At 32.1% G+C, this 13,015-nt stretch overlaps 1 protein-coding gene across 1 annotated transcript; it reads left to right on the forward strand.

Annotated features, from left to right (window-relative positions):
• Positions 1-391: 391 nt before the first annotated feature.
• LOC130892153 (maestro heat-like repeat-containing protein family member 1) lies at positions 392-12,226 on the forward strand. The gene is made up of 14 exons (XM_057797364.1): positions 392-535; positions 589-938; positions 992-1,181; positions 1,234-1,953; positions 2,206-2,803; positions 4,694-5,251; positions 6,909-7,252; positions 8,402-8,875; positions 8,936-9,110; positions 9,172-9,646; positions 10,505-10,854; positions 11,306-11,591; positions 11,656-11,790; positions 11,877-12,226. The coding sequence occupies exons 1-14, from the start codon at positions 493-495 to the stop codon at positions 12,126-12,128; spliced, it is 4,950 nt and encodes a 1,649-aa protein (XP_057653347.1). The 5' UTR covers positions 392-492; the 3' UTR covers positions 12,129-12,226.
• The last annotated feature ends 789 nt before the right edge of the window (positions 12,227-13,015 follow it).

Raw genomic sequence — 13,015 nt, forward strand, 5'->3', positions numbered from 1 at the left:
AATTACTAAAAACTAAAACTGATCTTACCGTAATTTTGATTGCGCGCGTGTATTTGATCCCTAAACTGATTTGAATTCAAATCTACTAAAAAACGCACCTTGAGGTAATTTTAAGATATTAGTTTTGTTCGCGGTAGTTAATTTGAACATTCCGAATAAATACTGTTTTCTTACGTCATCGGTCATGTTAATTGGAACGTATTCTATGTCAGTTATATTTCAAAATAAAAAACAGCTGGAAATTGAAAATGATAACGAATATCTCTAAATATTCACAATTTTACAATGATGATATGGAAATTATTCAATTACTTATGTATCTCTATAAAAACCATGTTAAGCCCTAAAACAAAACGATTAGCGGAACGTACAGTATGTCACATATGTCAAAGTCAAATGTGACAGTTATATTTCAAAATAAAAATCAGCTGAAAGATGAAAATGATAACTAAGAACTTTAAATATTAAAAAACATATAAGTGTAGTGGAATAATGGCTGTCAACGTAAAAATTAACGCCGAAACACAATTGCAAGGTAAATACATATTTTACTAATTATCTGTTCTATTTAACTTGAATATTTTGTAGTCACTATCGGTAGATTATTACAATCTGTAACCGATAAAAGCTATTTGGTGTCAGAATCTGTAAAATGTTCTTTAAAAAAGCTATCGGATAAACATCCAAATCAAGTTTTAAATTCGTGTTGTCAGTTTATTAATAAAAATCCCAAAACACTACCCGAACACATCTCATCTATACTACACATAATGGAAATAGTTTGTTCAGATCATTTAGTGAAAATTAATGGAGATACAATAATTTTAACAGTAGATGTAAGCTTATCGGTTATGACTGAAAATATTTCGTACGAGCCGATTATACAAACTCCCGCATCTGGTGTACTCGTAGCTCTCGGACGAGAGCACTACGTCCAAGTGAGTTTTTTAGCTAATTTATTTTTTTTCTCGTCATCGTCGTATTTTTTTAGATAATAGATTCACTTCAAGCAAAAATGCAACCTGGTGTAATCCCCCATCACATGATTCCGTACACCATGGGAGCCCTGGCGAGTGTTAATGCTTTAGCTATTGTTCCCTATTTAAAAGATATTTTTAATATAATGCTACCCCTCCTTGGAGGCATAAAAACTGATATTTTAAAACAAGCTTTTTCATTTGGTAAGTAACATTATTTATTTAAAAAAAATTATGATAATAATTAATTTTACAGCTTTGGGGAATTTTTGTGAAGCCCTAACTGAATATATATCAAACTGTGAGAAAGTACCAGACACTACGATCGATATAGAAAATTTTGGTACTGAAATAAGCACCGTTTACGATGTTCTATTTTCCACATGGATCTACTCTCGAGATTCGAAAACAACTGAAAGTGTATTGGAGGCGTTAACGTCCATTTTTCCAATAATGTCGATAGAACGAGTGACCCAACAAACTACGAAAACCATACAAATACTCATTAATCTCTATAAAAAACACGTTAATCCCTATAACATAACCAAATGTTTAGGTTCTGTTATACAAAAAGCGGTTAAAGTCAATGGAATGTTACTGGAACCTCTACTACCGAATATTTTAAGTAATCTATTCGATTTGGTGTGCGTTTCGCCGGATTACGCTCAACCTGGTTTTTTAAAAAGTCATTCTGAAGTACTGAGATGCTACGAATCGTTCGCTTTGCATTTCACTGATAATACAATCGATCAACTATTATCTCAACTGAAGAATAATAACGATAAAGAGAAAGTAAAATCTCTGATTGTTATAACGCATTTGGTTTCGCATTCCGGGGATCAATCCATCAAAAGAAGATATAAGGATATAGTGAGATACATCAATGAACTATTAAATGACAATAACGTGAAAATTAAAACGTCGCTTGTCAAACTAATAGTAGCTCTGTCCTGCAAGAACGTTATCGTAGATAAAGGTTAGTACATTTCCTTCAATTTTAACCGTTTGCGGGTTTTATGGACAATAGAAATATTTCCTCTGCTAGCAACCCCCTTATTAGGACTCTAATATCACTACCATTGATTTAATTTTCATTTTAAACTATTTAACGACTTTATTGGGATCTTTAGAAGGCTGTGGTCTTATTTTATATCACTTATCATCACCTAAAGAGACTCTGTTATCAAAATATGTAATTTACATTGAATTAAAACCTAATTATTTCCAGATATAAATCCAGACGGTCCAGGAAAGTACATGGAATTCATACTGAAATTGAGCTGCAAGCAAATTTTACCAAAAAATCACAACATCGACACCAAAGAATTGGAAAACATACAAAAATCTTCAGATAACACGTTGTACATGCTAACCACTTCGGTACCGGATCTAGAATCATTCCTGTGGGATTTATTATTGAATAGTTTCCTGAATCCAGCTTTCGACGATGCCATTATAATCATTTTGAGATGCCTCACTCATCTGGCTTCGAAAAGGGACACGATCCAATGTTGCGATACTGCTTTCGTAAGGTGCTTGTCTCTATTGGCCAATCCAGTTCCCGATTTCAGGGGTTGTTTCATTTTGAATTTCCTTAAAAATATTAAACCGTGCAACGTCGAAACTTATAAAAGTGTATGGGATACGAAGATACCACAGTTGTTGAAATACCTCGAACAAAATTTTGAAAATTTCCACGTTTCAGAATGGCACGATTTGGTGTTTGATTTTTTGAATATCCTCTTCGAAACCACCGACAACACCCTGTTTACTGAAATAGTTGTCACCAATACGAAGAAGCAATTAGATGTTTATAATAATACCAGGTGAGTACGAAAATTTCAAATAATTCTTTTATTTTGTATTATTTTCACGAAATTGGGGTAAATACAAATAATAGTGTGGGTTATTTAACATGTTTTATCCATTTTCACATTTTTTAGTGTATAAAATTGTTTATTTTTACCTCCTATTACATTTCTTCATAAACTTTAATGGTAACATATTATTGAACACCACCCTGTAAAAACTGTTCACTTTGTTCTATTTTTGAAATTGTTCACTATTTATTGCACTTAGACACTATTTCATCCTGCAAATTTTTGAAAAACAATAAGTTCGTATTAGTTGCTAATATTTTTTGGAAAAAAGTATCATATTATTGAAACACCCTGTAAAAACTTTTTAAATCACTGTTAAACTCCTTACAACATTGTATTTTGTGAATTTTTCACTATTTATTCCAATATTTTACTAGGCAAATTTTGAAAAACAATAAATTCGTATTAGTTGCAAATATTTTTTTGAAAAAACAAATTTCAATAATGGCAGGAAAAAAAACGTACCCAACAAAATTATCACGTTCCCACCTCTGCAAATTTCATTATTTACTTAGTGTTCCTAACTAAATAAATGAATAATGTGATATTTTCTAATTTTCACCATAACCTCACAATTTCCACCGTCAATGCAAGTTCATTCACCTCCAAGATACTTTTTATTGCATTTCTTATAATATTATTGAACACCACCCTGTAAAAACTGTTCACTTAATTGTAAATTTATTCTATTTTCGAATGATTAATTTGTATTCGTTGCAAATATTTTCTACAAAAAAGTTGTTTTTATTTAGATTTCCGACGTAAACAATGTTATTTATTAATAATAACAATAATTGTTATTGTTGTTTACTATTTTATACACAGATTAGTTCGAATGGTAAAATTATTCGTTGTTATTAACAGTTTTGTTGAATTCGAATAAACAAATTTCAAATTACACTTTACAATTGGAGATAAAAACGTCCTCATATAAATTTTTACACTTTCATCACTGGAAATTTGTTATTTATCTAATTAATCCCTTTAAATACACGAGATGTTTTGTCGTTTTTAATATAACCTCACAATGTCTACTACATACTACTGTAAATTTATAGACCATTCTAAAAACGTGACTTTGACAAGTCGGCCATTTTGCACGAGTGGGGTTATTCTCAGTTTGTTAATCGTCGTAATTGTGTTTATCGCATTGTTATTTGACAATATTTGGACAAAATAAATCGAAATGATTAATATCCGACATTAAAAGGTGGTGAACTTGAGTGCCGACGTGATAAAAAAATAGAAATTACAGACAATATTTACCCCAATATAAATAATGTTTTTCGAACCACGTGATTCAATATGGCGTTTTAGGATAAACAGTTTCGAGGTGTGAATTAGAGTTGTGAACGTTTTTGTGTTTATTTGAAGCATTTTCGAGTTTCGAGATTGAAAGTAAATATCCATTTAACAAAAATTAGGACGTGAATGTTTAAAAAATTGTTGCCGTCATTTTTTAATTGATTTTCACAATAAACTGTATGATCTAGTCGTCTGGAAATTCGATTCGTTCAAAAATGGTATTTTTTTGAAAATTAGACGCGTTTTAACGTAAACTGCAATTGATTCGGGAATATTAGCTTGCAAATATACAGTATGTTTAAAAAATAATTGTTATTTTTTATAAATTGAAGGCGAATTAATAAAAATTGCAGTTGAAAATTATTTCTTTAAAATACAGGGTGTTTAAATATAGTGGTACGATAAAAGTTCTTGTGATAGTGTATCTTAGCTCATTAGAATTCAATAAAATTGAAGTTTTCGAGAAACTAACCTATAAAAACTTGTGTACTAATAGCTCCACGGACAGATACCATAATTTTTCCATTTCAGATATATCGCTAACCAAAATGGTGTATATCAAATGAAACAATCGGAAAAACATTTCTTATTAAAATGTCTCGCGATAACTCTTTGTTATATAAAAGATAAAGAAACCGTCACCCAATCTCTAGACAACATTCTCAACAACGTCAAATTGACAGATTACATGGAATGTCACACATGCGCAGAAGCAGTCGGTATCTGTTCCAGATCTCATTTGCAATTAGTCCTCGACAAATTGGCCGTGATACGAAGAGACGTACTCACGAAAAAATCCTCGAAATTTATGATTTTCCTCAAAGATCAAAAACACGAAGTGGCCCTCGACCGTTTAAGGTACGCGGTACTTTGCAGTTATGCGCAGGTCTGCAACGAAGCCCCGGCCGATAAACTTTTGAGAGTTGTCGAAAGTGAAATTTTGGATTACGCCGTTAACGAATTGAACAACAGCAGGGATTTTTTTTTGAAGAAAATTTGCTTGAAGACGATACACGCAGTCGCCGACGCCATGCACCCCAACAGAAATTCCTTGCATATTCGAATGAACGAGAGGGATAATGTTATAAGGTAAGTTTTTCTTTTTACAACCCCCTTTTTTGTCCTTCGTTAAATTTATTTCACATTTTTCGCCCCTCGTATATTTATATATACCATATATCGTTCGCTTAACACGTTGACTGCCGAGGCAATTTTCATAATTTTATTTAATCGTGTTGTATCATTAAAAATTCCAATTTTAATACAAAGTTTGCACCAAAAGGTATGTAGAATGTAGAATATTGAAAAAAATATATTTCTCAGTTGAATTAGGTAATTTTAGACCCCCTGTTTGCCGTATTTTGGTCTATTGGACTTTTTAACTATTAATTTCATGTAGAAATAATTATTTTTGGGCAATGGACCCTCCTATTTCCTGTATTTTGTCCAAGTGAATTTTTTAATACCTAATTTTCGGAAAAAATAACGATTTTTGTTTTAGTTTTATTGTACCTTATTTTTCGAAAACCCTGTATTTCATACGTCGATGTAAAATTATTGTAGCAGCGGATAATCTCAAAAATATACTTTTTATATGTTTTTAATTAATAGGTTTGTGATTAAAACGTAAAACGACGATGCCTCGTATATAAATATTTATTATAATTCCAAAAAATTAACTTTCTAATTAATTAATATAGTAAATAAAAGTTTTTCTATGATTTTGAAATTTACCGCGCTTCAATCGATAAAAAAGATTTCGTGTTAACCGACAGAAATCATGTTTTCAAAATGGCAACAAACTTGTGGTTATATTAGATTGTGAAGTTGTTTTTAAAATAATTACATACGAAAAAGAGAATGTCTATTGTGTTTGTGTGAAAAAATAAATAAAGTGAATAATAATTTTATAGTGGTGATGTAGTTTTCCATGGAATTTTAACACGTATGTACGTTTTTGTACAATTTCTTCATTATATATCGTAAAAACAAATAGATTTTTCCATGAATCAACTTTGAAACTATATGTTATGTGATAATGATCAATTATATCAATTGATTATGTGTTTTTTGGGTTCGTTAATCATTTTTATTTATTAAAAATCTACATAAGAGAAAACTATTTACATAAAACAGCTGCTACTTCTCTAAATTTTTCATTTTGTGTTTCTATTTGCAATAGAAAGTTAAAAATATTATAAAATAAACAATGTTACAACGAAATTATTAGAAAGTTTATTTCTTATGGGTTTTATAAGGTGAAAATCGAAATTTATTCAAATTCATGCAATAAATTAAAATATTGCAAACAAAAAATTATATTATACTTAATTAACAAACATCTTTTTTATTAAATGTTGTGTTGTTGCTACAAATTTGTAATTAAAATAATGTTAAATATAGAAACTTACCCCGATTTAAGTTGGAATTAATGATATTCGATATACAGGGTGGATAAGAGATCAACAAAAGAAAAAAAGTGAAAACAATGAAAAGTTGCAGATAAAGGTTATGATTTCTACATATAGGATATTTAAAGATAGTTTTCTGCAAGATAAGTTCACAAATTTCTGGTATAACTTCACAAAAACTTTGAAATTCAACAGAATATAATTTGTTAATATGATTTATATACAAGACACTTGTTGATTTTAATTTTATTCTCCATTTTCCCAACATATATACAGTGTGTTGAATATTCATACGTGGTTTTCGACAATTTTAAATTAAATTTAAACTATTTTAGGTTAGTTTCGTCTCAAGTCCAACTACACAACGGTCCGGAATACATCGAACTCTTCCCTCTCATAATACCAACAGTAACGGCTCTAATAAGATTACCCCTTCCCATCGAATCCGCCGAAAGAATCGATTTGCTGAAATTATTTTTCGATAATGTTTACAACGCAGCCATAATTTATTGCAAAATCAATCAAGATAATGTCGATAAATATTACGGTGACTTGAAATTGGCGCCGCACGTTACGAAAAGTTTTACGGAATTGAATCAGTTGGTGAAAGATTTGCTTTTGCAAAATTTGTCGCCCGCTGCTTTGGACGAAATCGTGACTCTACTAGAGCCATGGCTTGGTAAGTGATTCATTTTACTATAAAAACAAAATTAATTGTTAATAGGGGGAGGTTTCGTTATTTTCAGACCGTAGAAATAAATTCTTTTGGTTCGCATAAATATTTCTTCTACGGCGCTTTTAATCATTGGTTCTACTACTACTTTCATCGATTTACATAAACCATAGATCTAACTTGATTAATTTCAATGACTAATTCAAACCATAGAAGTATCTGTTCATAAAATTTGATTTACACTAACCATAGAAGTTTCTTTGTTTTTTGAATGACATGCTTCAACCATAGAAGTATATGTTGTTCTAAATGATTCGTATAAACCATAGAAATGAATTTTTTTGTTTATTTGATGAAACCATAGAATTATCTTTATTATTTTCATTGACAAACGTAAACGATAGAGGTTTCTATATCGTGTTTTCGATATAAATCATTTTAGCTTCTTTTTTTACGTTTAGTAGTTCAAATGAACCATAGAAGTTTCTTTATATCCAACAGCCAGTTAAAACCATCGAAATAAATTTATTTCAGTGATTAATATAAACCATAGAGGTTTCTTTTTTGCTAGTTTCGATCATTTGATGGAACCATAGAATTATCTTTATTATTTTCATAGACAAACGTAAACGATAGAGGTTTCTATATCGTGTTTTCGATATAAATCATTTTAGCTTCTTTTTTTACGTTTAGTAGTTCAAATGAACCATAGAAGTTTTTTTATATCCAACAGTCAGTTAAAACCATCGAAATAAATTTATTTCAGTGATTAATATAAACCATAGAGGTTTCTTTTTTGCTAGTTTCGATCATTTGATGGAACCATAGAATTATCTTTATTATTTTCATAGACAAACGTAAACGATAGAGGTTTCTATATCGTGTTTTCGATATAAATCATTTTAGCTTCTTCTTTTTTACGTTTAGTAGTTTAAATAAACCATAGAAGCTTCATTTTTATTCTTATAAATATTTTAATTTGAAAATGTCGAAAAAAACTCGAAAATTACTCATTAACAAAAAAAAATGGATCTAATCGATCTGAAAAATTCCATTTTGGCGATCGAATCGATATTTAAACGATCGAAGGTAGCGATATATATATAAAAAAAACCCTTCAACTATGAATTAAATGAAAAATTATCGAATTTCCAGGCAAAAAACGACCGGAACAGAGGTTACCCGCCGCGGAAACGCTCAGATTAGTCCTCCAATCGTACTTAGACAACATGAAATTCGCCTACGAATGCCCGACCACCTTCGGCCAAACCGGTTTCCTCTTGGCCAAAGTCGTACCGAGATGCGCGGACCCGAATAAAAATATACGAAAAGTCGCCGTCGATTGTTTATGTCTCATACTGTGTATAGCGGCTCGATACGAGGGTCACATGAGAGATCACGACAAAGTTTTGAGTAATTCGCTGCAACACATCCAACAGAAAATCGATTCCGACGAACCCAAGCAGTTATATAACCTCACTTGCGATTTGGCTCACGTAATATGCGCGAATCTCCCCGCGTTTCAACTAATACATTGCGTCGATGGATTATCCGACGCCCTTTTGGATTGCGAGGCGTCAAGCTCCAACGGGAGCGGCATAGTACTCAATTTGATATTGAAAACTAAAGGTACCACTTGTCCCGGTGTAGTATTGTTTTCGTCTAACGCATATTTTTTCGTTTTTCTAGGCGGGGAGCTGTTGAGTAACGTCGTACCAGTACTGGAAAAGCTGTTGAGGCAGTTGTACGAGATCCGGTGCCCTCGGACCAAATCCTCGACGTATAGGGCAGTTTTTAACCTGGCGATGCACCATTCGAAGACCGTTTGCGGGGTTCTACTGAACCAACCCCTACCTTACGATAGGTTTTTATTCGATTTTCCACAATTTCGTGTACATTTTCTTTATATTTGTTTATATTTTCAGCTCTATATGTGAATGTTGGTCGATTATATCCACCGATCCAACTTTGGCGGCCGATTTGATGGACCAATTGAAAAAATCCATCAAATCTACTCCCCTGTACGAAGATCAGGGCGGCGGAGATATGAAAGTGGCAAATTTGCAACCGTTGCAAGCCGTTTGCGCTTTCCACGAAATTTTGAAAAACCCGCAACTCAAAGAAATTTGTCTGCAACAATTTCCCGATTTGTTTACGTTGTTTTTGATTTGCGTTTCGTCTTATATGAATACCGTGGCGCCGTTTTGTAAGAAAAACGACGTGTCCAATGAAAAATTCACGTTTACGTTCAACAAACAGGCCTATAAGTTGGTGCCGAGCAAAGTTGCCGTCGAAACTTTTAGGTCGTTTCTGTTGTGTTGCGAATTCGAGAAAATGGCGTCGGGATTATTGATCATGAATAATTCCGAGGCGTTAGAGAACGTCGAGGTGTTTCTACAGGTAAGAACAAGGTGTAAACATCAAAACCACAGAGCTCTATAATAATAAATGAGAACCACGGATCGTCGTTTTGCACTAACCACAGAGGTTTCTTTCGACAATCATTATAAACCATAGAATTATCTCTTAATTCCAATAATTAATGAAAACCATAGAATTATCTCTTAATTCCAATAATTAATTAAAACCATAGAAGTTTCTTTTCGTACAAACCATAGATGTCATGAAAAATGAAAGATTCTTCTTTCCCTATCAATGACAAGCGGAAACAATAGAGGTTTAAACATTGTTTTTATCGTTTTACACTTACCATAGAAACTACTTTATCTTAATTCAATGTTCGAAATAAAATTTAGACGTTTTTCTTTGCCTTAAACGTTTCATACGAACCGACAATATATTCCTCTTCTTTTTACTTTTTCATCGACGTATAAACCATAGATCTAATGATTCTTAAATCAATGTTCGTGGTAAACCATAGATGTTACTCTGTCAAGTAAGTTTTGTACATTTTTTTATTGACATATGAGCCATAGAACTCTCTTATTTTCTATGATTCACGTAAACAATAGAGGTTTCCCTTTACTTTCAATGATAACTCAATTTCCGATGGTTAATACTTCCTCTTTATTTTTGTTTATCTATGAACACGGGAAAAATCACGAATATTAAATTAACAAATGAAAATATAATAATGAAATAGAAGATTTTTTGAGGTTAAAACACGAAAGAAAATGCGAAAATCAGTTGATAGATCAATGACAAATATCATAGAGGTTTATTTCTGTTTTTACTATTTCGTGTCACGCCGATTCGAGATTCGTAACAAACTCTGTTATCGAACAATGATTGTTTCAGGTAATTCAATTGTTAGTCGAAAACGTGTGTCTGGAAACTTCTCAATCGCTCTCGTGGTTAGTGGCTAGTTTAGGCCCGTACATTAGAGCCGATTTGGATCCGCAACGGATAGCTACAGTTGCGTTCTTTTCGCATCTGTTACAACAAAGTTACACCGAACAAAACGTCCTCACCGAAAATCTCCTCGAGATGATTTTGGACGTGCAAGGAGACACTAATTGTTTAGTGAGGAAATTGGGGTTGCGAGGTCTCGGTTACGCCGCCGAACATCTCAGCTACGAATTAGTTTCGAGACACTGCAATCCCATCCTCGGCGTTTTGATGAACAGTTTGGATTATAACAATATTGGGTAAGTATATAACCTAACCATGAGAGTGAAATCATAAAGTTTCATAATTTCTATGGCTGACAGAATTCATAATTTCTATGGTCTCTATGGCTGACAGAAATCATAGAGTTTCATACTTTCTATGGTTGACAGAAATCATAGAGCATCATAATTTCTATGGCTGACAGAAATCATAGAGTTTCATACTTTCTATGGTCGACAGAAATCATAGAGTTTCATACTTTCTATGGTCGACAGAAATCATAGAGTTTCATACTTTCTATGGTCGACAGAAATCATAGAGTTTCATACTTTCTATGGTCGACAGAAATCATAGAGTTTCATACTTTCTATGGTTGACAGAAATCATAGAGTTTCATACTTTCTATGGTTGACATAAATCGTAGAGGTTTCTCAATATAAACCATCGGTTATCTTTATTCGATTCATTTTAAATACAATTTAATTTCAGAGTCGAAAGTGCCGTAATTTTGGAAGGCATGTTGAGTTTCTCTAAATTACTGACGACAATGGAGGGTTGTAAATTCAGTTCTTTCCAAGTGACCGCCGCTGTTAGGATAAAACCGTTATTGGATCAAGAAGACGTGAATCTCCGTCGAGCGGCTTTCAGGTTACTCGGCGATTTAACGCAATCGATCAACTCGGAGGGAAATTTGGAAGCGTTCAGAGAACAAATTCACGGAAACGTAGTTACTTTGCTTCTACATTTGAGTGATCCCGATATTTACGTTGTAAAAGTATAAAAGAAATCGTTTAAATTCACAATTTTCTCGATATAATTCTTATTTATTTATTTTATAGGCTTGTAAATATACTTTAAGGAAAATCGGACCGTATTTGGAGGGTTCGAAAGTTAATTCGATGATTCAAGAGCATTTGATCGACGAGGCTAATTTGCACTTCAATGATTTCGTCAGGGATTTCATCAAACTCATGGTAACATCATTGTATAAGTGTGTTGACTTACGTCATAAATGACGTATGTCAATTTTTATGACGTTTATGACGTGCGTCATTTTTAGGCAGCGGATATGCAAGATCTGTTTCCGTTATTAATAATGACGTGCCTTTCTTATTTCAAAAGTCAATGGGTGGAGATAAAAGGTAACGCCGCTTTAATAACTGGTGTGTTGTATTCCCAGATGATTCCCGAAAATAGATCTAGAGTGTCTTTGGATACGGTCTGTGATAGATTATTGAGACTTATCAACGATGAAAATGAAGATGTTAGGATTAAAGCGGTTGAGGCAGTTTCCTACTTATTTATCGATTGAAATTCCTTTAAAGTTGTTGTAATACAAAATTATTTTTTTATATTTTAAATATATTTAAGATAAAATGAAGGAAAATAAAGATGCACTTTATATATATATGCGAAGTTTTTTTAAAAATATCATCGTAAGAACGGTTACTTTGAATGTTTTGCGAAAGTAAACGCTAAAAAACGACTATTCATATTAAAAAAATGACATTTCCATGCCGGTTTATTAATAGTTTTATTTCATATAATCCAAGGTGTGCATTACAAGCTTGTAATGTCAAAATATCGATACTTGGTACCGTTACTACCGATAATTCGAAATAATGAGCTTGAAATTTTTGTAAAGATTACAATTCAAATGAATTAATAAGACTTTGCGTCACTAGTGACTTTAAACAACTTTAAAGTTGACAATTCGATGAAAAAATGACATTTGACGTCTGGTCATTCGTATGTCATATAAATGAAGTGTCAAAATATTGATTGAAATCGATATTTCTCGATCATTCTAAAAAATAAAGAGTTTGGCAAATTTTTTGACTCGGGTGAAATAACGAGACTCTGTGACTAGTCGCTTATAAACGACTTTGAGGTTGACAGCACTATGAAAAATGACATTTGACGTCTGTTTATTTGTATAATATATAAATGCAGTGTCAAAATATCGATTGAAGGCGATTTCCCGATAATTCGAAAAAATGGGTTCAAAGATTTTTGTAAATTTTAACTCTGACGAAATAATGAGATTTTGCATGACTAGTCGCTTATAAACGACTTTGAGGTTGACAGCAATATGAAAAATGACATTTGACGTCTGTTTATTTGTATATCATATGAATGAATATGATTAAAATCGACATTTTTCGATAATTCGAAGGATTCTAATGATTTTTAGTCATT

This window comes from Diorhabda carinulata, chromosome 4, assembly GCF_026250575.1.
Source record: "Diorhabda carinulata isolate Delta chromosome 4, icDioCari1.1, whole genome shotgun sequence".
Classification (NCBI taxonomy): Eukaryota; Metazoa; Arthropoda; class Insecta; order Coleoptera; family Chrysomelidae; genus Diorhabda; species Diorhabda carinulata.